The sequence below is a fragment of the Clarias gariepinus genome, chromosome 9 (genome assembly GCF_024256425.1).
Source record: "Clarias gariepinus isolate MV-2021 ecotype Netherlands chromosome 9, CGAR_prim_01v2, whole genome shotgun sequence".
NCBI classification, from domain to species: domain Eukaryota; kingdom Metazoa; phylum Chordata; class Actinopteri; order Siluriformes; family Clariidae; genus Clarias; species Clarias gariepinus.
This window is the reverse complement of record NC_071108.1, coordinates 8501572-8528380: the sequence shown is the minus strand read 5'-3', so window position 1 is coordinate 8528380 and position 26809 is coordinate 8501572. Positions and strand designations below refer to the sequence as shown.

Sequence of the window (26809 nt, the reverse complement as noted above, 5' to 3'; positions counted from 1 at the left end):
ATACATAGAGAAGAAAACTTCTTAGCAGGTCATGTTAATTTGGCAACATTATGGACACTGGGACACCATAAGGACACCTTTGGTATTGGGTTGTTTTTGAAAGTTGGCATTATATGTTGGCCAACGTTGACTTCATGACATTGAGGTAACCTTGAACAAATGACTCCAATGTAATCTGGCAAATACATCAAAACAATATTTTTATCTAGCATTCATGTTCATCTCTCAACTTAAATATAGTAATGTAATGTCATAATTTATTTTCGTTGCCAACTTGATGGGGTTTTTTTTCTTAAAAAAATAACAAATGACTAATGTCAGTTCCTGCTATTATACTGTACCTCCATGGCAGTTGCTATGCAAATCCTGTGTGCTGGCGTCATCAATATGCAAATTAACCCATGATGTCTTTTTGCGACGACACTGAGCCGATGACATGAGAAGGTTTTAAACTTTCAGTCACTGTGGACTTACTACGGCACCACTAAACCAACGAATACATGCACATATAGTATATTGCTTTGTTCAACAAAAAGTGCCACAAAATATTCCCTCCAAGTCAAAAAAGACTTGCAACTTGCCAAAATATCAAATCAGAATTCAGCCAATAAGGGAAAAACCCACTTAAGGTTTCTTCCTATTGCCATCTCAGGAAGTTTTTCCTTCCCTCGGCTTGCTCATCAGGGACAATCTCACAATCGCATTATTATCCAAACACATTTTTTACTTACTCATAGACACTTCCATAAATTTCCAAAATCTGTTCTGTGAAACCAGATATGATGTATTCTAGGCCTTGTGCACACATCACATCATTTATCCCGATAAGATTTTGTCAGGATTTTGCTGTCAAATGTTGTGCGTATGGACTTTAGGCGACATAGATTTCGTTGTTTTGAGGTTGTATTTCCAATATTGTTTTGGGGTCTTTCATTTAATGTTATGTCAATGTCAATTCATTAAAGTCATTCTAACTTTCAAAAACCATGTTGCCCCGATGTTGCATGACATTGCAGCATAATTACAACTATGAGACAACAATCATGTTAGTGTTCCTGTTGGGGCAAAAAAAAAAATACTTGGAAAAATTGCACAACCAAACAAATGAAAAACAAATAAGCACAAACAGGAGTCACTGTGATAAATCTGTAAGAAACTAGCCAAATTGAAAAAGCCCCCCCCCCAAAAAAAGGAAGAACAGAAGAAAACAATGTAACAGTCGACTAAAGGAAAACAGTGATAGAGTGTTTATGATTGGAAGAAAGTGTCATTCAGTGATTGATCAAATATCTGCATTGACCAGGGAAAGGATGCTGGAACTTTCTTTACATTTAAAGCTGAGTGTTTTCTTCTGATTTAATTTCCAGACACGTGTACAGTATAATATGTGGTTGACCAGTGAAAACAACAATCATTGCAGTCAATGCATATGTGCATAATACATTAAAATGTTGGACATTTTCCTGTTCCACTGATAGTGAATAAGTCATTTTTACAATAATAATAATAATAATAATAATAATAATGATGCTTTTCACAGAGCAAAGAGTACAGTATTAAATACTTCCTTTAGGAAAGGCATATGAACTCAATGACTTTTGATTTCAACCTGAATGAAAAAAAAATGAAAAACTGACCCTTCAACTGTTGTTTGAGAAAGTATTCTTGATGGAGAAAATTTAGATGTTTTTTATTAGTGAAGTCCATGCGTCAACGAATTCAAGACGCCATAAATCCCAGAGGAAGAGCAAAAATGTCATTAGATTTTTTTTTTTTTTTTTTTTTAAGATTGAGTGATTCCATATTTTGTCCTACTTGATCTGGAAAAATAATTATACCACTAATTACAATAATTGAATTAAATTGTTACATGTTATACCTGTGATGTGTTTATTTGCTACGAAGTATTTCTTACCAGGGGTTGTATCAAATACTCTAGACAAACCCTCTCTCTCTCTTATACACATACTCACACACAAACCTGTGGGAAACATGACTCTGAGCAGACTTCATCACTCCTAGCTGTTGCTAACAGTAAAGACAGGGGTGGCAGGTGAACAGTAGTACAGTATTAAGGGTTTTGGTGTCGTCTCTTTTTTCCTGTTTGCCCTTGAAGCTTGTGAGCAGCAAAATAATATTTATTGTCCAGCGGTCTGGATTGTCAAGTCCCCACACCCCCGTATTAGTCAGAAAGTAAAAGGCACTTTAAAACATCGTAACAAAATCCAGTGTATTGTATTATATAATCATACACTCAGGTGATCAGAAATGACGGAATGCAAAGGCTGAGGAGTGTATACTCCAAAGAGTGGCATTTTTCAGACCATTCTTCAGGCATTTTGCTTCTTCTGGCTCACAAAAAAACAAACTGAAAAAAAGAAAGGGAAAAAAAAGCTGACCGGTGGCGTGCGCCAGGCTTAAGGTTGTCATGAAGCAAAAATCAAAGAGTCATGGCAAGAAGTTTCTGTAGCTCAGAATAAAAACTGACTTAGTTGCATAGGCAAGAAAGTGGCTCCTTCCTTCCACACAAAGGAAAAAAATTAACTGGCATAAATATATATATGTATATATATAGAATTTTTTATAAACAAATAGGCCTTTTTGTCCACATGGAGTTAAATCAGAAATCTAAAGATCAGGAAAGGCTTGGGCGTGAGCAGCTGTTGAAAGCCCTGGTGGTGGAATGGTGGTGGAACAGTGTGTGGAGCTCTACAGCTCTGTGTCCTGATATTCTTGTGTGTTATGATAGTAGCCGTGTTTGGTTGGGTCTCCTAACCGTTGTCGGTATTCTTCCTCACACATGTCCTCTTTGTAGGGGCAGGCAGAGATGCTGTCCAAGTAGGGCACTTTGGAGGGAGGGGTTTGAGGTTCTGGTTTCGCGCTGGATCTGTGAACAGGGATAAAGGATTAGTCATGGCGACACTGTACAATATGATATATGAAAATGGTGATATTGTATGATTACATGCAAAAATGCCACTTTTTACATATCCTGTCGCTTAAATAAGTTGAAAACATACACAAAGTTCTCCAGAGTGACAAAATCTACGTCCTCCAAAAAGATAAAGTTGGGCTTTAATTATTTACATTGATATTGTCAGTTTCATGTTTATCTATGTTTTTTATTTCATTTTCGGATGTCAGATGTCTTGGTGAATGCAGCCTTAGCCTAGCATTCAACACACCACTGTTGCCAATGAATCAAGGACAGGGACTGGAATAAGTGGACATGACACCACAGTCCCAAAGCTGCATTCTTTATTTGGGTCATGGAAACATTTCTTACTCCAGAGAGGAAACTCAGTGCTCTTACCCAATAGGCTGTGGTCTGCTGTGGTCCAGTTTGGGGGACTTTACAGGGACGGCGTAGATGTCTGGGTGCTTCTGAGCAATCTCCAACTAACAAATAGTTAGTTATTCATAATTCATATTAGTATTTACCTTTTAAAAAGTAAATTTACTTAACTTTCACACATGATCCTTACCCTGGCATCCTGAGCCTGCTGTAGCTCCATCACCCTTTGTGCTCTTGCGAATTGGTCCATCTTCTCGAAGGCTTTCAGCTTGCCCAGGAACGACCTTTGTGAAGGGTCGTCAGGGCTCGGTTCTGGAGGCTCGCGGTCCTTGATGGGGCTGTCCATAAGAACTCTGGGGGCTCTGGGGACAGAAGTGGGCTTCAGTGCTTTGGGAGGTGGAACAGGTTTTGTGATGCTGGGGGAATTTTGGACGTGATGGTGCTCGATGTTTTCAGGATTGCTGGCATTTGGTTCTCGTGGCTGGTTGAAGTGTCCGTGTGGGGATTCACCTTGGGCCAGTGGTTTCACCTGAGTAATAAACGAGCACCGCTTTAGGGTCAGTAAAATCTTGGTAAGCCTTTTCTTAAAAAAAAAAAATCTGAATATTTACCTTTTACCAGAAGGACCAGTTAATGTAGTACTGTGGATTTTATAAATATTCTAAAGCTTTGTCATTCATTACCCCAACAGATGACCTTACATATGCTATTGTAGCAAAGAGTGCATACAGTAGGCTTTAACACCTTCTTTACTTTTGGAGAGAGTGTAAACTAAGTAAGCACTTCCCCCTTTATTTTGGTCTGCCTGCTCTACGGGACACACAGCTCACCTGGATGACTGCAGGGCTGGCTGACCGGCTGACCTTGGGTGGATCTGGAAGGAAGGTGGACAGTACAGGAGGGCTGGTCTCAACCGGCGACTCTCTGCTCACCACACCCATGCGGGAGTTGAAGCGAATCTCTGGGCTGGACTTCCTGAAGAGCTACAGGGCAAGCAGAAGATCACACATTACTCAGGGATGGTCTGTTTCAAGAGTTTCGGGAGACTCTTTCTCTCTTTTTCTCACACACACACACACACACACACACCACATGATGACTGCACAGCCGGGGTCATCAACTGCAGTCCAAATTAAACCCAGGAATTTTTTGTCACCGGGCCAAACTTTAAAAAATACTTGAGCAGAGCAAAATCCCTCAGTTTTCTAAACTTGCCTTTATGAAGTCTGGAGACTAGAGTAGAAACATTAGCTCAGAAAGAGGAGAGTTTTCAGATTTCCATAGCTTTTTCATATTTTTCTTTACCCTTTTCTGGTCCAATTAGAGACCTGACAACATAATTTTGCTTAACAAAATATTTTCCTTGCTTCACATTCATAACCTTTTCCATCTCTTGAGAATCCATGGCGCTAGTCAAAGTGAGTTAAAGCTGTAAAACCAAACAATCACTTCAAATTCCTTTAATTAGTAGCTGTTTTTTACATTTAAGCATTACTATTGTCACTGGTAATGATGTATGTTTCTCCAGAAGTTTTGTAAGTTTTGAAAATTTTTCTGTGAATGCTTTGACTGTCAATCAGGAATGGTGTAATTACAACCATTAAACAGGAGGGGGCAGAAGAGCCTGTGTTACTCTATATTACACTAGAGTTTAATATACTAAGTGAGTTAGGTATTCCACTGATTTCATGATCATAATGTTTACAATGATCTAAACAAACGGTAAGAAAAACACAGTGAAACCAAGTATGTGTGTCTCAAATTTGTGCTTGTATTATTTGTTTTGTAGAATGTTTGTGAGTGGTGTGTTTATACTGTAAAACTGTAGGGAATTGATAGCCTTAGTGCCTTTAAACCTTTTTTTTCAACCTTATGTGTTCAGTATAGCTGTGTGTGTGTGTGTGTGTGTGTGTGTGTGTGCTTTCAGACCTCCTCTGGCATGACCGGTTCGGAGGATCTGCTGATAGCTGACACACGCTGACGCTCTAGCGAGTCATCAGGCTCGTTATCCGTATAGGCTCCTCCCTCGTCAGGAGTGTCATCGTAGTCGCTGGTCACACGGTTGTCGATGCTCAGATAGTCAGCACTCATCGCCGATAGATATGACATGCGGTCGTCGTGGAGATCAAGGTCTCCCTCTGCCATCCCGTCCAGCTAAAAGAGACACATGATGGATCTTGGGTACAGACAGGAGTGCAAACAAGAAAACAAGCCACACACACACACACACACACACACCCATACACAGACAGAAACACACACAACAAAAGCAAAGCTGTAGAGAACAATCAAAGAAAAATGAACAGTAAACAGGAAGAAACAAAAGAGGTCTAAATATGACTAACGAATACTAAGAAGGAAAGCAAATGCATGAAATGATGATGAAAATATACTAATACTAGTGATTTTCGAAAGTAAGTTAATGAAATAGATGAAGGAAAGAATACTGAAAGTAGAATATGAAGTGAAGGATGATGGAGAAAAACAATGTCTGGTGTTTACCTTGCCCTCTGAGACCCACACAGCCTGAGTCTGCTGCTGCCGAATGCAGTCTTTCACACTGCCGTACCATGCATCATTGGCTGCGTTCAGATCAATAACAACTAGCACAGTAAAGAAACAAGGGGGAGTAGATAGATAGAGAGAGAGAGAGAGAGAGAGAGAGAGAGAGAGAGAAGAAATTAAGATGTTCGATCTGAGCACCTTGTTCTGCAGATTCACCTATTGACCTGTTTAGTTAACCACATTTACACTGACTGCTAAAATCACTAATTTTCCAGAAGCATGCTGAGCATGAATATCAGACACAAGCTAATATCAAATGTAGGAACTCTATTCAGTACCATCTTTAAATATACATTGCTTAGCCAGAAGACCATTGCTTAGACCATTTCAGAAGGGTCAAATTTTTGTTCCACATCAAGCAAAGAAAATAACTAAAGATCTGAAATTACTGGAACATTGTTTAAGAACCCTGAAATCTGCAAGGGTAATTCTGAACTGTCAACTTTGTGGAAAAAACGTGGTCATAAATTAAGATCACTCTAAGACTACATGAAGTTGCATGTAAAAAAATTAAGTGGTGTGACTAAACATCTGTGTGGGCATAAGAACACCATCTGTTATTGAGATTAATCAGAAAATGGGATTCAATTTGTTAGAAAGCATAAGGATTTCGACTTTGGAGCGATGGAAAACCGTCATGTGATTTGATGAGTGCAGACTGACCCTGTTCCAGAGTGTTGGGTGCATCAGGGTAAGAAGGGAAATGCATGAAGCGATCATGCATAGTGCCCACTGTACAAGCGTCTGGATGCGGTGTTATAATCTGGGTTTTTTTCTAAAGTTGGACAGGTCTAGGCTCAGCAAGATTATACAGTGGGGCAACATGGATTTTCAACTGCCTCCAAAGATTTTCTATGGGGTTAAGATCTGAAGACTGGCTAGGCTACTCCAGAACCCTGAAATGCTTTTTACGAAGCCACTCCTGCGTTGCCTGGGCTATTTGGGATTATTGTTATGCTGAAAGACCCAGCCATGCTTCATCTTTAATGCACTTGCTGATGAAAAGAGGTTTTCACTCTAAATCTCACGATACATGGCCCCATTCATTCTCTCCTTTACACGGATCAGTCGTCCTGGTCCCTTCGCAAAAAAACAGCCCCAAAGCATGATGTTTCCACCCCCATGCTTCACAGTAGGTATGGTGTTCTTTGGATGCAACTCAGCATTCTTTCTCCTCCAAACACGACAAGTTGAGTTTTTACCAAAATGTTCTATTTTGGTTCATCTGACCATATGACATTCTCCCAATCCACTTCTGGATCATCCACATGTTCTCTGGCGAACTTCAGACAGGCCTGGACATGTACTGACTTAAGCAGGGGGACACGTCTGGCACTGCAGGATTTGAGTGTTACTTATGGTAGCCTTTGTTACTTTGGTCCCAGCTCTCTGCAGGTCATTCACTAGGTGCCCCCGTGTGGTTCTGGGATTTTTGCTCACAGTTCTTGTGATCATTTTGACCCCACGGGGTGAGATCTTGCGTGGAGCCCCAGATGGAGGGAGAGTCTTGTATGTCTTCCATTTTCTAATAATTGGTCCCACAGGTGATTTCTTCACACCAAGCTGCTTACCTATTGCAGATTCATTCTTCTCAGCCTGGTGCAGGTCTACAATTTTGTTTCTGGTGTCCTTTGACAGCTCTTTGGTCTTGGCCATAGTGGAGTTTGGAGTGTGACTGTTTGAGGTTGTGGACTGGTGTCTTTTATACAGATAACAAGTTCAAACAGATGCCATTAATACGGGTAATGAGAGGAGGACAGATGAGCCTCTTAAAGAAGTTGTTACGGGTCTGTGAGAGCCAGAAATCTTGCTTGTTTGTACAGTAGGTGACAAATACAATGTGATTTTCTGGATCTGGAAGATGGGTCATCATTTTCACACATGATTTGGCCACCACATGGCACCCCATAATCAAAGCTAAGGAAAGGTAAACAAATTAGCCTAATTTGCATGTCTTTGGACTGTGGAAGGAACCCAGAGCACCTGGAGAAAACCCACCAAGCACAGGGAGAACATGCAGTCCCAAGGCGGGGAATCAAACCCAGGTCTTGTAAACGTGATGCCTTTTCTGGGACAATATTATCTAATCTTCTATACATCTGATAAAACTGTAAAGTTGGCGTGTCTGTACTGTTTATATAAATAGCTACTTCTGAAATATTTACCAGATGACGCACATAAACACATAAGGTAAATACATAATACATACTGTATATCTCTATCTCTATATTTCTGGGACTCACCGGTAAAGAGGTGTGAGCAGTTTTTCCTGAGCTTCATAGCCTGGTCATAGAGTTTGCGGGCACTGCGGTTTGAGTTAGGGATTATCCTCTGCCTTATAGTCTTCACCCCATGCTTACTGTCTGGATTAAAGAAAACGACGATGGGGTACCATTGTGTGTAATTTAATGTGTCCACGGCCTTCGGGGTCACATCCAGCAGCGCATGTTTATCCTGGGGAGAGCAGGAACCAGAGGAAAAGGGAAAGACTACACACTTATATTTAAATACAGGAGTAATAAACAGTTAATTTTGTTATGAATTTGAGATTCTTTAATGCAATGTGCATTTTTTTAAGAAGCATAAAGATGGTGGGAATACTCTAAACATAACTTGGCGAGTTTACGCTTAAGGTGCATGTGGTACAAGGTGAATATGATTGGTGTTACCTGTTCGATGATCTGTCGGATGGTGTTGAGACGCACCACCCCGGAAGACTTCTCTGACCCTGCATCTTTAGGCTCTGTTTCTAAAGAGCGGGCATCACAGAAAAGAGTAATGATTAGAAATGATTTTCCCTGAATAAAAGTGACTGATGGAGGAGTCACTGAAATATCACTAGCTGGCTTTACAATGAAACTAAATCTTGTGTATGAAATATTTATGGGAGTGATATTTTCCCCTAAAACTTAAAGGTGCAGTTTAACAGTAATGTTAAATATTTTATACAGTACTAGTCAAAAGTTTGGACACAGCTTCTAATGCAGTGATTTATTTTCTACATTCTAGAACAATACTGAAGATTTAAAATTTTAGAATTATGTAACTATAACAGCCGGAATAACAACAACCGTCAGTAGTTATTTTAAGACAGGAAGGTCAGCTGTCCTTGAACAGTTGCAAGAACAGTATTGTCAAGTGCATTTGCAAAACCCATCAAGCACCATGATGAAACTGGCTCTCATGAAGACCTTCCCAGGACAAAAAGACCAAAACCTACATCTGCTGCAGAAGAGAAGTTCATTTATCGTTACCAGCCTCAGAAATCAATTAACAGCACCTCAAATTAGAGGCTTTATGAAGGTTTTACAGAGCATAAATAACAAACATCTCAATATTAACTGTTCAAAGGTGATTAATGTACATTTCGGATGCTTTAGCATTGTTTTACAGTGTATGAAGAAAGAAAAAAAAAGACCATGCAATTAGAAGGAGTGTCCCAACTTTTAACTGGTAGTGTATATCCGTGATAATCAGTGTGTATCTATAGAACCAACGTGTCGCCTCTATTCTGAAGGAATGCCCTCTATCAGTTGATTATGATCAATTATGTCATACTAAGGAAGGTTTTTTAGATCTATTGTATGTGCCACTACTTACTGGCAATGACAAACTCCTCTGGCAGCTCGGTGGCAAGTTTAGTAGCAACAGCATCAGCTATAGGACCGAACAGGACCACGGGCCTCCTGAAACCAGCTGCAGGACAGATGGAGAGAAGTTAGAGAAATTAGAAACTAAACAGCATTATAAGATATTTTAAACCTGACCTCTATGCATACATACAGTGGATCTAGTGCAATTACTTATCTCAATATCATCTTAATAAATTCTCTGTTAAAATAAAAATCTATAAAAAAACAAAAGAAGAATATGCCTGAAACCACACATTAATTATAGTAAATGTAACTTTTAATCAAGGAACCAGTGTTACCTAAGGCTAACTAAGAGACTTATTAAAACACTAGCTAAATTTAAATAATATTGTCACTATCACAATAAGAATGAAGATGAAGTGAAGAGTAGATTTTTTTTCTTTTGAGATCTATCATGTCAAACTCAAAACTGAAATATGTAAAAACAGACTTGAGTACAGCAACAAAGTGACTGTACAGCTGAAATTCTAATTGTAAAGGTCTCAATGATGAAGGACTGTTAACCTTTATTAATGAATAAATCATGCTTATTGCAGTTTGTGTATACTTTTTATGCCGTGGATTTGTGTATCCAGTGATGTCCCCATGTTCAGATCCTAATCTTTAAATAAGTCATTTTCTTTCTCTCTCTTTCTCATTCCCTACATTAGCGTATTGATAATGGGGAAAATGAGATATGCTCTGTGCATCAGTTCTGCCCTCAGGGTTTGTCAGTGAATGGTTCTCACTGTAACGAGATTGTAAATGTTTAATCAGCACCTGCTCCTGCGCCTACTGCCTCACGAATGCCACTTTGTACCAGTCTTTCACAGTTTAATCATTTTCCACAGACCTGTGAGCTATTTACATCTTCCGATATTCTACTCTTAATGCATGTCTCTGTTTCTTCATGGCTACCTCACTTTTTGGCTCTCTCTGAAAGTCCTACCCTCTCTGAGCACCACCCGCTCATAGGCAGGGAAGCGAGTCGAGACGAGGCTCATATCCTCTCGGTTCTTGCGTAAGTCCTTCTTTTTAGCTGCTCGCTGGCCCCGAAGCCTCCAAAAGTCAGCTCTGTCACTGCTGGAGGCTTTAGGAGTGTGCTGGACATTAGTCATCTGTTCAGCTCTGAAAGCAGAAATGCAGGAAAAGGTGAGTGAAGGGGTTAAAGGGGCTTTCCTATTCTAATTCAAATTCAAATTTTATTTGTCACATACACAGTCATACACAGTACGATATGCAGTGAAATGTTTAGACAACTGCTCGTGTCCTAAAAATAGACTATAAATAGTAATAGGAAATAAATATGAAAATTAAAATAAAGGGTAAATATTATTCTAACACAAACCCATTTCTCATTGATCAGCCATAACTTTGGGTTTGTTGTTCTGGTGCGTCTCATAGATTCCTGATCGGATTTGGATCTGGGGAATCTGAAGGCCCGAACAACAACCTTGATTGTCTTGCCTGCTGGGCTCTGTGAGTGGCAGGCTGTGTTGCACAGTGTGTTCTGGTGCCCTACTATCATGGTCACTTTTTACTTTATTTCGCCATCATGTGTTTTACTGGCTTTTCTGCGAGATCAGGCCAAGCTGGTAGGCCAGGCTGATTGGCTTTTTAGTCCCTGCACGAATGGATGAGTCTTGGGTTCGCACGATCCTGTCACCAGTTTATTGGTATATAAATAATAATAAATGTTATTCAATTCACCTGGCGGTGGTGTTAATGTCATGGTTGATCAGTGTACACTGGTAGTCTCTGTGTTTTTCTATCACATGGCCCACCTGCTCTTGTTGGGTATAATGCCCTTCTCCAGCAGCTGGTTATCCTTGCCCACACGGATAGCTAGCCAGTTTCCCAACTTGCCATCGTACAGTGTGTCCACCACTTTGAAGATGTCCCCTCTAGAAAAGGCCAGGCACTGCGGCTGCTCCTTCTCATAGTCATAGTGAGTCCGAATGAAGAAGGAGTCTCCCCGTCCGGACATGAGGATGTCTTCGTAAACTATGACACAAATTGTTTTACAAATCCCATGTTTTGGTGACTAAAAGGAGAACATGTAATCTTGACATTTGTAACTGTGTGAAAAACCCTTAACCCATTTTCTTAAACATAAGTGTGTTATTGGTGGAAAATCTAAGTTTTTGCCAAAAACCCAACTGGCTGTTTACCAAAATCAGACATCTGACGATTTTCCCCAGGCATGGATATTTTGCTTTAGAAAATATGTAAATTTCATTTCATTTACAGTGAAATTTATTTTAAGAGCCCTGACGTACATTGCAAAGCAATGCAGAACTAAAGCAAAGCAAAGCTCTGACAGTAAAGGTCAGTGCTGTTCATCCTGGCAGGATACTGTGAGGCAGGACGAGATTCTGGTTGGTCTCCAAATCCAATAACTCACCATGATCCATACAGCCATTACACAGGGGTGACTACACACCTGATTAGATATTAAAAAACTGCCTGGGCTGCTCTTAAATCTGTCATGCTTGCTTAAGCATTTCTCACCTAAACACGTACACTACTATACTGAGGGAGCAATACACACAAGCAGAAACCGTAATTGTTAAACGTTTTACTACTGGTGATTAGGGTATGTACTGTATCTGAAAGCATGTACGAAAGGCTGAAAAGAGAATCGACCGCCCACGCATATTAGACATGGCCTCTTAAAGGGCAGTTTTGAATACAGGGGAATAAGCTGGTGGTCTTGTTGAGTGTAGACAATTATTTTATAAGGAATGAAATAAGTGTCTACAAAAACACAAAACTGAGATATAAAACAAGACTAATATGATGATCTATAAATGAAAGAATGGCAAACATTTATTTATAATAACGTATATGGCTATCATATTGCTATCAGAATACTCCTTTTTTAAATCATTACATTAATCGCTGGTAAACTGGATTCATTTAACAATTATTGCACTGAACTTAATCAAGTATTTGATCCAGTACGCCCTACTACTTTGCATAATTTTTAAAAAAATCACGCATCTACAGTTAATTACATCCTCATGATGACTCAATACAGTAAACTTAGGTCATGGGGTCACAATATATGTGGGCTTCTGGCTATTTAATTATGCCTTTTGCTATTGTGAGTTGTGAACATGAATGAATCAGTGGCTTTTTTGTTGTTAGAATGTTTTTTAATTAAATGTGCTCTTTTGTAAAAAACACATGGTGACATAAGTCCTACTGAATGTCCATCCGCTACGCTTACACTTAAATTAAGTTAACTTTAATTTAATTTAGAATGTTACAGTGAACAATGCTTAATTCTGTAGTAAAGTAAATAAATCTCATAAATCTGTGAAATATGTCCTTTCAAAGAGGAAACTATTGATCATGCATTACGAATGTAGTGGGTCACATTGTACAGGGATTCCCCTAAGGCTTAAAGAAAGTGTAAAAACTGTCCTATGTCAGTCTTAATGTCTTTATTGTTATTGTTTAACAGTGTCTACATGAGGAAGGCAGAAGACTTACCATCTGCTTTGCTCTGTGCCAGTATAGTGATGTTTTCTCCTTTGGGGAGCTCCAACAGGAACAACACCGCCTCTTCACGTATGATTCCTCGAAAGTCTACATTATTCACCTGCAAGTGACAATCACAACTAGTTTTATAACAACATGCATCTGAAGTTCGTGTCAAAGGATGCTTTACGGTATGTTTATTGCTTTATAGTGTCAGGCGAGGTCAGGGGTAGCTCAATGGTTAAGTCCTTAGGATAGTGATCAGAAGGTCCCAGGTTCAAACACCAGCACTATCAAGCTACCACTGTTGGGCCCTTGAGCAAGGCCCTTACCCCTCAACTGCTCAGATGTACAGTATAATAAGACAACGTGAGTCGCTCTGGATAAGGGCGTCTGCCAAATGCCTCAATGTAAATGTAGACTGACTGGATGGCCAACAATGTCTGATTTAGACTCTAATATGTATTTCACTTGCTTATATAAAGCCTGCACCTTCACAATTTGGTCCCCAACATGAAGGCCCTCCTCTTCTGCAGGGCTGCCCTCCTGAACGCCGGCAATGAAGATGCCCACGTCGTTTCCCCCTGCAAGCCGCAAGCCAACGCTCTCTCCTTTCTGGAAGCTCACCATGATAGTATTTGGCCTGAAAGTAGTTGAAAGAGAGAGAGACAGTGACAAAGGTTGTAAGATTATGACGTTATCAAGGACTTTATCATGTGCCTCCATTAAGTCCTTTACATGACCATGTGCCCAGAAGACTGTAAATCTAGTTGTAGATTATCTATATGCAATAGTCCTTATGATCAAGAGGATGAATACCTAAAATTGAACATTTTTTACAATCAAGTGGGTACACTCCTATCGGTCCAGTACCAAGTTTCTTGGGTTTCTTATCTGTATAGCAACTAAAACCTATTAGTATGTTTAGTATAGTATGTTTGACGATAGCACACTGAGCTGGCCTGTGAAACTGAACAGAAATGCTTTCATTCATAATCATAGTAAAACAGCAGTCAAATCTGAAGTACTGCATCTTATAACACATTAAACATCCCTCGACATGGATCTGTTTTTACTGCTGCACATGCTGTTGCAATAGCTCCTAGCTAACAGGGTTTATCTTAAGGCTATTCTTAGACCCTAACATTTTGTACCATCATGGGACTTTTTAATGGAGCTTAAATGGGCAGTAGTAGCTCAGTGGGTTAAAGCCCTGGATTATTGATCGGAAGGTTGGTGGTTCAAGCCACAGCTCCACCAATCTGCAGCTGTTGGGCCCCTGATTAAGGCCCTTAACCCTGTCTGCTCCAGGGACACGGTATCATGGTTGACCCTGTGCTCTGAATGTGAAGAAAAGTATTTCACTGAGCAGTATACTGTATGTGACAAAAAGGCTTAATTAAAAAAAAACTAAATTGGGAAACCCTTATTAAACTTAACAATGGTGTCACTAGGTTCGGTAATAATATTTGATTGTGTACTTAAAAAAAAACATGTCCTGTTAGTTTGTTTTCGTGCCAGTTCTTGATCCTGTGTCATGAATAAAAAATTGCAATGTTAGCATGTGTTAAATACGTGTACCGGGTAGAAACTCATTAAATGTAAAGAGCTTTGACACAAAGGTTTTTAATCAGCAAGCATAAACAACAACGATAAACCTTCACATGCATAGGTTTAGCCTTGTGCATGGTGTGATAAGGAGAGGATAAGAATATTTGTTAAACTCCATGTCAATGTCTTTTTTAATTTTTTTTTTTATTTGCAGTACTTGCGGAATTGTTGAGTGTCTGCTTACACCATGCACGCTGCTGAACCTATGCATGTAAGGTTTATCGTTGTTAACCCAAACACAAACACTGGAACAAAAAGGATCCAAAAGGAAAAGTGATTATTACAGAAGATAGTCACACCATAGGCCTTACTGTTATTTTAGTTACAAAAGAATGATAAAATGTTTACAGAAGGGTTTCCTGATTCAGTTTTTTTTAGTAAAGCCCTTTTGCTACATACAGCATGCATTACTGCACAGTGAAATACTTTTCTTAACATCCAGAGCGCAGGGTCAGCCATGGTATAGCGTCCCTGGAGCAGGCCTTGCACAAGGGTGGGATTGCTCACATATTACTTAGGGAATGAGCATGATCAGGGAGGATTAGAACTGGATTGGGAGCAGGGGGGAAGCAGATGGGATGATTTAAAAAACAAACAAACTGCAAACTTGTATATGAGTCAGTAAATCTATACAGTAAACCTACAGTACTCACCCGTACAGCTCTTCATCCTCAGGACTTGGCCGCAGCAGAATTCTGGGTGTTTTTCTGATCGGTGCTGGAAAGCAATAAACAAGATGATGCCAATAGTTTTGGTTTAACATCTCTTCTTCTGTCCTCTATATATGATTAGGGTCTGGGATTCATATATGCAAAGCCACACTTTAAAATCTTAAGTAACGTCAGGAGAGTCTAAAATGGTTTACCCAGCCTGGTCAAAAAGTACTGCCCCTGAAATTACTGCAATTGGTTTAAGAACCATCCAGTGCATTATTAAAATTTTATTATGAAAACCACTTGTTAGTGAGACTAATTGGAAACGAAGGCTTTAATTTAATAAAACAGCAGAAACATTGGACTTTGGAGCAATGGAAAAAGATTGTGTGGTCTCATGAGTGCCGACTGACCCTGAAAGGGAACACCAGGGTAAGAAGGAAAGTGCATGAAGCGATGCACCATCATGCATAGTGGCCACTGTACAAGCCTCTGGAGGCAGTGTTATGATCTGGGGTTAAATCATCTGCTCAGGTCTAGGCTCAGGAATAGTATGTGGCAATAGAATTTAGTCAGCTGATGACCTCATGTACAAAATGACCAGGTTTTCATATCCATGGATTTATTCTTTCCTGTTGGCGCAGGTATATTCCAGGACTCAAATTGTGCAACATGGACTGGCCACTGTGCATAACGCAGGCTGTAACCATAGCTTAATGCTTTTTTTTGTATATTCTTTGGGTATAATGTATGTCTCATTGTACTGAACTGTACATGTGTGTGTCAGATTGCATGAAAATGGCATCTCAGGGAAAAAGGTAAAAAAAAAAACTACAACAAACAATTGTGGGAAACGTACAGAAATGAAACAAGAGAATGTTTCTTTTAATATCTAATATAAAGTTTTTTTGTTAATGCCAGCAATATCTGCAGCTTCAGAGTGTTAAATAAGCATTGTTGTACATTGTCCATTGTCCTGTATTTACAGAAACAGACTGTACTGTACCTGGAGGCTCCTCTGGTGGATCTTCTTTCTCTACCTGCACTGCAGGTGGCTCGTTTCTGACTTTGTAAGGAGACAATGGTGGACCCACCTTAGCCAGTCTGTTCGTGGGCTCGTCTCTGGAAACAAGAGCAACAAGACTTTAATGGAAGGTTAATCTCCTGAGTAATCAGAAGAGTTTCAGGCACAGTAAGTTTAATTGAGAAAAAGGGTTGAAATTGATTTCAGACCAGCCTCAGATTTTTTTTTCTATTAACTGGTGTAATAGGTCAAAATTCCCTTGCGCTTATGATACATTTAGAAGCTAATTGTACTGTAATTTAACATTATTTCATTAAGTTACATGCATGTGTGACTAAATACCCAGGAGGTGTACAGAAAAGCTGAAGCACAGCAGCATGAAAATCAATTCATGTGAACGTCAGACCATTTTAAACTGTAGAGTTTTAATAATTCTGTTTATTTTGTCTCACTGGGAGGAAATATCACAATCATGCTATCAGGGAAACGTTCAGCATACTGTAACAGCACAAATTCAGGTGTGATATTGCTTCAGTTCCACATAGACCATTAATTATCAAAAGATTATAATTGGTTTGTCTATTGATTATTGTTTGGTGTTGATTCACTTTATATTTCCACTTTGGAATATCAGGTAACATCTGGGATTCCCATGTTGAACCCCAAATAGCGTTAAGTAGAAAGCCCCACACTTATTCCTCATGCTGTTAATCAGGAGTTAGAGAAGGATATAGGATCCAGACTTGAGAGACAGGCAGCATAATGTTTTAGTTGGCAGACGTAGCAGAAAGTGCTTTCGTGACTGGTTTTAAATGTGAGTTTTGGCAAGCAGCTGCTCTCCCCTCTTTCGGGTACCGTGAATGGTACCGACCTACTTTTACTCACGCTGTGACCGACAGTTAGTGTAATTAACGACAGTTAGATCACCTGTGACATGGAGTGATACATATAGTTAAACATCCCAATTCTGTTACCATCTATCTATCTGTTACCGTGGAATGCCTCTTGTCCAATCAGATTACTCGGTCATAACTAACTTTATAAGATATCATATAATATCCTATGCTGTAATCACAATTATATAATAAAAACACTCACTCAGTCACTCACTTACTCACAGGAGTGAAAAATAGCTTGGGTAAATTTTGTATTGTTTTGTAAGAATAAATTGTGAATCTCAGCACTGAGCATACCTGGCACTCTCGCGTGGCAGATCGTTGGAGGAATGGGAAGAAATGTCTGACTGCCGTGACTTTCGGTCATCTTGTGGTGAATATGATCTGTATGATTCCATCTCGGACATATCTGAAATCAAACGCATACAAGAGAGTGAAATTCCTTCTTATGAATGCTAGCCTTTTAAATCCCTCCACCAGACGGCCCCCCGAGAGAGAGAGAGACAGAGAGAGAGTTTAGCGTTCCCGCTCCCACACGCAGCTTTTAGAGTTATTAACTTTGTGTTAATGTGTCAAGATCTGCCTCGTCATAACACACTGGAAGATGAGGAACCAGGGCGGCAGCTTCGCCAGCACATCCTTTGCCACTGGTGATGTTTTGGGGTAAGAATAATCCAAAAAGAAAAAAAAGTGGATAATGCCTGTAATGTTTTTGTCAGGACCGAACCTTAAATGAGTTACAAAGAGGCAGAACAGAAAAAGTGTGTGTATGTTTGAGAGAGAGAGAGAGAGAGAGAGAGAAGTGTGTGTAAGATAGGCAGGTCTGATGAAACAGGACACCCGTTACCCCTGTGAGGAGATGTGCGAGAGACACAGACGGATACAGTGAACTGTCTTGGACAGCAGAGCTATTTTGTTCCAGGCAATCACCACAGAAAACAGTATCGTATTGTACAGCTCTACTTTTTCCAGGTTAGTTCAGAAAAAAAACAAAAAAACAATCCTGTTAATTAGAGACGGGTTAACAAACAGCACCGATATGAAGCGGATATTTGCACCAGAGGAGTTACGTATGAGATTCAATCGAGAAATACAACAAGCAAGGTAAGAATGATGGCATGACACACAGAAACACAAGGACACTTATCAGATAATAGAGAAGGATAAGAGGCAGAGAAAGAGAGAGAGGGAGGAAGTTACTGTGTGGCTGGGTGCTGCTGGTGAACCTAAGAGCATGTCCGGTGCTTCAGCTCGTCACAGTGCCAGTGGTGGCCAGTGCAGCGTGCCTAAAACACACTCTGTTACTTGGCACAAGACACACACACACACACACACACACACACACACACACACGTACACAGCCAAAGATACCAGCCAAGAGCATGTGCAGGCCTAAGTGGAGCACTAAATAAGAAAATACAGAAATAGAAAATAAAGAGTCCACTAGTAGCAGTGATTATTTGTGACTTCAGGGATGCACCGCTCTGATATCGAGTGTGAACATACAGTACAGTAGATATTGTACTTTAATGGCAGATTTGAAACGTTCCAACATGATACACTGATTGATTTTTACTGTTCATCCTTTTAACACACTAACTAGAGACCTAACCCTGAATAGGATGGGCGGTTCCACTTAAAGTTTCTTCCTCTGGCCATTGTTTGCTCATTAGGGATCTAAATCTATATCCAGATTTCTGTAAAACTCAAGTCTCAGTTCTGTTAAAAGGTATATGTTTGGTATGTTCGTTAGCATTTCATACATTCCAAACAAACATAAACCCTGTTCAAATGTTTGACCTCTAACCACACCATATTCCCATATTTACCCAGTAAAACTGGCACGTCACCATCAGGGAAAAAAAAAAGGGAAAAGAAAAAATAGGAGCGGTGCATCCCTAAACCTGTAAACGGCTTAACTTAACAGTTTAAGTGTCGTCGTTGCATTAAGCTCCAAAACAAAAGTACCTATATGTGAGAGAACACGTTTTTTTTAATCAAAGATATGTAAATCTTTACGTCTCACCCATTTGTCGAGTGGAAATGTAATTACAGCTTTTAATGCACGCAAGAACAGAACAAAACAAAGTGAAGATAAGAGAGCAGGACAATCAGACCAAAACAAAACCATCTCTACTGTCATGTCTGTCTATTTACAACACACCACTACTGTGTGTATAAACATGGACATATCCTTTACATACACACACACACCACAGGCATACACACTCAATGATAATTTATAAAAATAAAACCGAAAATGCAGGACACCAAAGCGGATAGAAAACATGCACACACACTCACGCATAGAAAGAGAGAGAGAGAGAGAGAGAGAGAGAGAGAGAGAGAGAGAGGATGATTAATCCAATCATGTGATCAGATGTAGTCTCGTAATTAGGGATTACATACTGAGAGGCTTACAACAAGTACACACACTGCTGGAAGTCATCTGGCAAAGGTCAGGGGTTAAAACCTGCCTGAAATCCTCATAAATAGTTACCCATACAAGGTTAATTTTATAACCCTGGAAACATGCCTGGCCCCTAAAACAAACACGACCTCTGAGTAGGGTGGCAAAAACCACAGTCTGATCCAAACGCCAGGCACACAGCTAAAGCTTGGATATTGAACTGGCGCAAACCGCACTGTAAACGCAAAAATATGGCAGTATGATACTCACAACAGCGTGAGACCATGAGAGTATGCTTATTATCTGTGCTGCTAATAATTACAGCAGTAATAACATTACAAAAAATAAAAATAAAAAAGATACAGAATACTCCCCTATTGGCTTTTATAAACCAAAATATTAATAATAAAAAAAGTCTCCACACAGAATCAACAATGAATAAAATACTTTATTGATTACAATGGATATTAAAAGCTGAAGTTAGCAAAAAGAAAAAAAAAATGTATGTGCACAAATGTAAAAGTTCCACAAATATATTAACTGTGTGAGCTTGAAAGCTTTACAGTTCGGTTAAGGCACAGTCAATAATAAAGATTAATTAATAGCAACCAGACAGTGTGTGCTGCAGTGTCTCTGACGTCCTTCTGCTAAAAGTATGACATATTATCTGTAAAATAAAAAGAACAGATATAGGATTGCTCTTGTAAACCCGATACATTCTCACATCAGTGCAGCTCTCTGGCTATCAACCTGCTCAGGGGGTCCAAGAATCATGAACCAAATGATAACCAGAACCATAAAACAGTTGGGACGATATGGAGAACCCTTGAATACACACATGTCGGAGTCATCTATTTCAAGAAATATTGAATATGGAGCATATAACACACACACATGATATTTCCCTGATCTAATTAACCTGATGCTCTTTTGTATATTGAATCATAATGCAGCAGGCTGAACAGATCAAACATTCCCAGGCTAAGAATGCTGATTTAAATTTATTTAAACAGACTTATTAGAATATCAAAGGCATGGGCCGATTAGAATTAGCATTAGTGCTGTGATATAATCAGACCCTGGAGCTTTGAATGCTATGTTAAACTGTTCTTTGACAGGGTACTTTATAGCGGTGAGGAAAAAAAGATTCTTCATTGCACCTTGATTCTCTCTTTATAAATTCTGTAAGACGTCCTTAATTGAATTTTTAACAAAAAAGGTAAAAAGTGTCATAATAAAGGTGTACCAAGCTTTAAACAAGTAAAAGCATTAAAAAAAAAACAGGCTAAAATAATCTACGATTTGGTTAATAATATAAATAATAATAATAATAATAATAATAAAATATTTTAATAAATCTGCCCATATTAAAATCATTGTCTCCTGCAAACATACATTTTTAATTCATATTTAAATCATGGCACATTAAATTAAAATCACTTCAAATGCTTGTATTTCTATTGTGCAGACATCTTTAAATATTATAGCTCTATTCCATGTATTTAATGGGCTAAATGAATAAAAGTTTATTATAATTATGCTAATGAAGCTGTATTCATGAGCTACTGAGAACGCTGGTCCAGTACAAGCTAGTGCCAAATGGATCACATCAATCAATGCTCAGCTTTAGGCTCTACTCACCGTCAGGCTCGGAGTCGCTGTCTGCCAGGGCTGGGATGCGCACCAGGATCTGCCTGTGGTCCCTCTGCACCACCAGCTGCAATTTCCCCCGAGACTTCTCGATCAGCTTCCCCGCATCACTCAGAGACAGATTCTCTGTCACGGTCCCGTTAATCTGTCCCACAGCAAAGAAACTAGTTAAATACAGACAGTATTCCTGTTTGCTGAAGAGCTTCAAACTGTACATTGTTTTTACAAGAGCTTAAAGAAATCTATAAAATCTATAATAGACCCAAATTAAAGAAAACTTTATTTATCTGTTTTATTAAGAAACAGATATTGCCAGTGATTTAAAGAAAACACTATCTATCTTGTAATGAATTAAATTGAGTCAGTAAGTGATTATTCATATCCGATGATAATTTATATCTGGAAGCTGAAAAAATGGTCTTTGACAAGAGCCAAATTGTGATGAATAGATGACTGGGTCTCTCCAAAACTGCCAAAAGAAGGAAAACCGGGGAGAGGGTGATGGGCGGCCAAGGCTAATTAATGCATGTGGGGAGGGAAGAGCTACTGTAGCTCGAATGACTGAAAAAGTTAATGCTGCTTCCAACAGAACAGTGTCAACACACAGCACATCACAGTTTGTTGTGTATCAAGCTGCATAGCCACAGACTGGTCAGGGTGTCCATGCTGTTCTGTCTCCAATGGTAGAACTTGGCCTGGTCTGATGGACCACATTCTCTTTTAGCTGGGTGCGTGTGTCTCACTTAGTTGAGCAATAGATGGCTTCATAATTCATTATGGGAGAAGGTGGTGTGATGCTCTGGGCAATGTCTACTGAAAAAAAAAACCTAGGTCTTGGCATTCACATGGGTGCTTTACTTCGACACAAAACACCACCCAAAAAGTGTTGCTGACCAAATATTCCCTGAGTGCAGTGGCCACTTTCAGCAGAATAATGCACCCTGCTGCACTGCAAAAATGGTTAGGAATGTTTGAAGTACATGAGAAAGAGTTCAATGTGTTCAATGTGTTTGGCCTCCAGATTTCCCAGATCTCATTCTGATGAAGCATCTGTGTGATGTGCTGGACTAACAAGTCTGATCCATGAATGCATGTTATAGGGCTTAAAGGATCTGCTGTTAACAGCTTGACGCCAGATACCACAGCAGACCTTCAGCAGATTTATGGAGTTTATGCCTTGATGGTTCCGTGTAATTATGGTAAAGCAAGAAGGACCAACACAATATAAGGCAGGTGATTTTCTCTTGACTGACCAGTGTGTGTGTGTGTGTGCGTGCATAAATTTCATATTCCCAGATAACTTAACAGGTGTAATTTTATCAGTATATGTGTGTGTGATCTTGTGCCAATCAATATTTACACAATCAGGTCATACTTTTTATCTCTTGTTACAGATGTTACATCCAGAGCTCTAACACTTGAATCATATTTATGTTAAATCCGTGGATCTTAGCTTATTATTACAGGCTACATTCACATCAGCAGATTGAAGTGACACAAAACCCCTTTTTTACCCTAGATACAGATGATTTATTTTAGTACTGTGTGCTCACAAATCATGGTCTACAACCTCATCCACATTTTGGAGTGGCCCTAGATTGGACACAAAGCTAAAAAGTGTGGAATGAGAATAGTCAGATCAAAGTTTATATAGTAAATTATATATATTCTCTTTAATATTAATAAAGTAGTTCATGGTTTATGGAGTTTTGCCTTCAAAATATTACATTAATCATGTGTTTTCAGACAAAAACCACTGATTTGTATATTTATTATAAAAGTTGCTTGTTTTTTTTTTGTACACACACAAAGAACTGCACCAAGAATGATGTGAAGACAGAAAAATGACTCTACAGGTCTAATAGGTACAGTACTATACCTTGAGGATGATGTCACCCTCCTGGAGGTTCCCATCTTTGGCAGCCAGTCCAGTCCGGGTCATCTCTTTAATGAAAATCTGGCTGCCTAAACGAAGACCATACTCTGTAAGAAAAGACTGAAAATTTAGTTACTCACGGTTTGGTTCAACCTGACCTCAACCTCACTAAGGACTTAACGTGTCCACAACACAGCAAACCCTGAGGCAAAAGCCATCACAGTCCAGCAGACAGCCGGGGACTGAAAGCCAATCAAATCAAGCCAAAATGCATGTACCGCCTCAATAAACCTATAACAAAATGTTAGGAAGCTGTTGTTAACAATTCAGCTATGACAGTTCATGTCCTGCTTTTAAATCACACATAAAAGATATTATAGAGTCTGGGTGCTTTATTTCCTTTATTGGTGCGAAGTGTCTCTTATTCGAATTAACGTGACTTTGCATGTGTTTAATTTACACAACCTTCAGAGTTCTTTTAGAGTCCATGTGAGGGTTGAAAAATCAGTAGCCTTTTCTACAGCCATAATGAGTTGGAGTAATGCTGAGTATCTGGCCAGTGGCTCAGCCTACATGCTGTGAACCACTGATAAAAAGATGAACGAAGACAGAGGTGTTATAAGCAGAATCATAAGATGAGATCTCCTTTTGCCAATCGCTCAGCCAAAAATAAATCACATTAAAATATCCTCATTTCCAGCTGAGATAAAAATCACTACCCAGATGCGAGGGACACCAGAGCGAGTACTTGCGTAATAACCACCTTTGCAAAACCTACTCCTTGAAACTGTTCCTCATAAATAAAAGACCCAGTTCCCTAGGGACATATGACTGCATAGCTCAGCATATCCTCTGCTATAACACACCTGATCCAGCATACAAAGAGTCTGAAGTTTAGCTCCTGCTAAGTCTTAGAAGCATCAAACGCCAAACTGCCACTAGAAGCCTGATAAAAAGAAGACTACTTTCATTATAGTCATAATCCACATCCTTAGCTAATTAGTTGCCATTCACAGGACGTCAAGACTAGACCCAAGTTAAATATTAAGGTGAAGTCTCACCTTCACTGGGCCTGTTTTTCACAAGCAGGACACTGACTGGAGGATCCAACGGCTCGTGGTAGCTAGGATCTTTCCCACGCCCCCTACTAGGTGACGGCGAGTCCTCATGCAACTGATCTCTGCTGTAACTCCTTATCATCTTCGTGTCATATCCTGGCACAGGACTGCCCCCTCCTCTGTAACCAGTCCCGTGGCCACGGCCTTGCTGCCCATGGTAGCGTGGTTCAGGGCTGACGCTGCGGTCCAAGCTCCGTCCCCGGCTCCCGTCCCTGTGGTGGGTCCTATCTGGGCTGGGTGATCTATCTGTGCTGCGCCCCCTGCTGCGGTACTCCTGCTCCAAAGTGCCGCGCTGACGCTCTGGTCCACGAGGGTAGCCCAGTCCACCATTACCCCTGGAGTAATCCAAATCTGTGTCACTGTGTGTGCTGCGGTTGTCTTCCGGGTAATAGCTGGACTGTAGGTTGTAGTCCCGGCTGTCCCTGTCCGGGGAAGGGGGGCGCTTGAGTACAGCAACTTTGCGAGGCCTTTTCACTGTCTGTAAGAAACCAAAGAAGATAATTCAATATAAAACACATTCAAACAATATGTTCGAAAGATTAGAAGTCAAAAGCCAAGTTTTTTAAAAGTGAACTCACTATTTTAGCCACTTTTCCACATTTTCGAAGTTGCTGTACAGCAAAGGAATGAGACACGCTGTCCATGGGAATGGTGTTGACCTGTATAACCCGGTCATTTTCACTGCCAAACAGCACAAAAACATGCAATCAAATTATTTTAAAGCAAACAGAAACTACCAGGCTAAAGTTGCCCAGGTCTAAAAGGTAAGACTAATGTTACTAATGTGTAAAAGAAAGAGTGAGAAGGTGACGTACAACAGTAAGCCATCAGCCGGGCCTCCCTGCAGGACATCGGACACGATGATGGATGTCTCACCGCTGTCTACGTTGGGATTGTCTCTGCCACCAGACACAGCAATTCCAAACCCCATCTTGGAGTCCTGAGAGACAGAGAGGAAATATGAGGAGAAGAAAATTGCTCTCAGGTTTAAAGCTCTCCTAATGTCCCTACCCCCGATCAAGTGCTAGATCACAGATATTAAGACAGTGAGAAAGGAAGACGTTACAGTTCTAATAAACAGAAATGGTGGGGCAGTTAGGCAGTGTGATGGTCAAGCAGACAAGATTTATGCTTTAGGCAATATCTGGACACATCAGCTGCATTAATCTCCTGTTTAAACCCACAGCAAGGTGGCATCGATAAAAAATCCAGCTCTGGCCTGCGTTCAATCACTGCCTTGCTTCTAACAAACAGCCTCTTTCCTACAGCAAGCTAATTGTGGTATAATTTTAGAGCTGTACGCTGGAAAATACAGCATAATGACTGTCTATTAGTCTCAGCCAGACCCAAACTTATCTCTCCAAGCTTAATTAGGTCACAGAAAACATGACGGGGAGATTTGGAGGACGGTAAATAGTGCAATCGTGTTAGACCTTTTACAGTAGCTAGAAAATTCAATGCTCTTGTGTACAAAATGTCAGTGGGTAAATATGAGGTTCATGATTTTGAATGAAAGTTTTCCTCGTATTTAAACAACCAGCAACAAAATATTCGCTCAGGGAAGAAATCCTTGTACATTGATGTTGAAGAGAACGCTGGGATTTTATTGCTTTGAAATTTAAGTTTTAAACCAGGTAGCCTATAAGAGCCCACAGTGACACAGGTGTCACAAACTGTTTAAATATGTTTAGGAAAGTTCCTTATTCGGCTTTATCTTCGAAATTAAGGCCTTGTTCACACGGGCGTTAAAATAGAGCGTTTTTCTTGCGTTCGTAGCGTCCGGTGAGCGCGGATCAAGCGACGAGTGTTTTCTACATGTAGGAGTCAATGAGAGTGTTCACACGGGCTTTGGTGACGTGCGTTTGTCCGGCTGCGCGTTTATACGGCATTAAAAAAAAACGTTGCATGCAGCTTCAAAACCCAACGAACGCAAGGAAACCGCTTATAGTTCATTTTCTTCGCGTTTATTTTACGCTTCAGAGAACCGGATATATCCCATGATCCTACATGCTATACATAGGGAAATGCGGAAAAGGGCAAAATAAAAAAATTTAATTGTTGAAAAACTTACGCGGAAAGCGAAGCATTTCTTAATAAATCACAATAAAAAAACATCCTTTATGCTTTATCCTTTTATCCTTTGTGCAGTCAGAGAGTTAACCCAGTAGCGGCGGGCTTTCATATCCAGTTCCCGACACACTGCCCCCACAGGGTAACACACAAACAATTTGGGCTGCAGGCTGACGTTAGACAGAGACAAACGAACGCCGGTGTAGAAGTCAATCAAGCGCCACAACAAAACGCAACATAAACGTCTAGGACGTTCAGAGCACGTTCGTTTATCCAAAAACTTAACGCCCGTGTGAACAAGGCCTAACTTATGGAGTCCCTAAGATAATTTTAAAAGGCTTTTTTTTTTTTGTTACTGAAAATAAGTTTTATACTATTTAACAATTATAATGGTTTATATTTTATATTTACCTGCTCTGACTGAACGAAATAAAAAAACATATGTCACATACAGCTTTTAACCCTTAAAAGTCGTCAGGGGAAAATGCCAAATGACTTCCTTTAAAATGTTGTCTATTTGGTC

General features: G+C 39.8%; 1 protein-coding gene across 4 annotated transcripts in view; it reads right to left on the bottom strand.

Annotated features, from left to right (window-relative positions):
* Positions 1 to 1506: 1506 nt before the first annotated feature.
* The window catches only part of LOC128529788 (tight junction protein ZO-2), a 59169-nt gene continuing 33866 nt past the window's right edge, over positions 1507 to 26809 (bottom strand). For all 4 annotated transcript variants that reach the window (XM_053503309.1, XM_053503310.1, XM_053503308.1 and 1 more), the window contains exons 3-23: positions 25032 to 25156; positions 24795 to 24897; positions 24160 to 24694; positions 23102 to 23205; positions 21214 to 21367; positions 17460 to 17571; positions 16249 to 16364; positions 15243 to 15306; positions 13471 to 13621; positions 12991 to 13099; positions 11277 to 11496; positions 10442 to 10620; positions 9461 to 9556; positions 8530 to 8609; positions 8104 to 8314; positions 5798 to 5898; positions 5225 to 5449; positions 4126 to 4278; positions 3486 to 3824; positions 3314 to 3399; positions 1507 to 2887 (exon numbers count right to left, since the gene is read on the bottom strand). In XM_053503309.1, coding sequence (XP_053359284.1) covers positions 2710 to 2887; positions 3314 to 3399; positions 3486 to 3824; positions 4126 to 4278; positions 5225 to 5449; positions 5798 to 5898; positions 8104 to 8314; positions 8530 to 8609; positions 9461 to 9556; positions 10442 to 10620; positions 11277 to 11496; positions 12991 to 13099; positions 13471 to 13621; positions 15243 to 15306; positions 16249 to 16364; positions 17460 to 17571; positions 21214 to 21367; positions 23102 to 23205; positions 24160 to 24694; positions 24795 to 24897; positions 25032 to 25156 — 3441 coding nt within the window. In that variant the 3' untranslated portion in view covers positions 1507 to 2709. The remainder of the gene's footprint in view (positions 2888 to 3313; positions 3400 to 3485; positions 3825 to 4125; positions 4279 to 5224; positions 5450 to 5797; positions 5899 to 8103; positions 8315 to 8529; positions 8610 to 9460; positions 9557 to 10441; positions 10621 to 11276; positions 11497 to 12990; positions 13100 to 13470; positions 13622 to 15242; positions 15307 to 16248; positions 16365 to 17459; positions 17572 to 21213; positions 21368 to 23101; positions 23206 to 24159; positions 24695 to 24794; positions 24898 to 25031; positions 25157 to 26809) is intronic.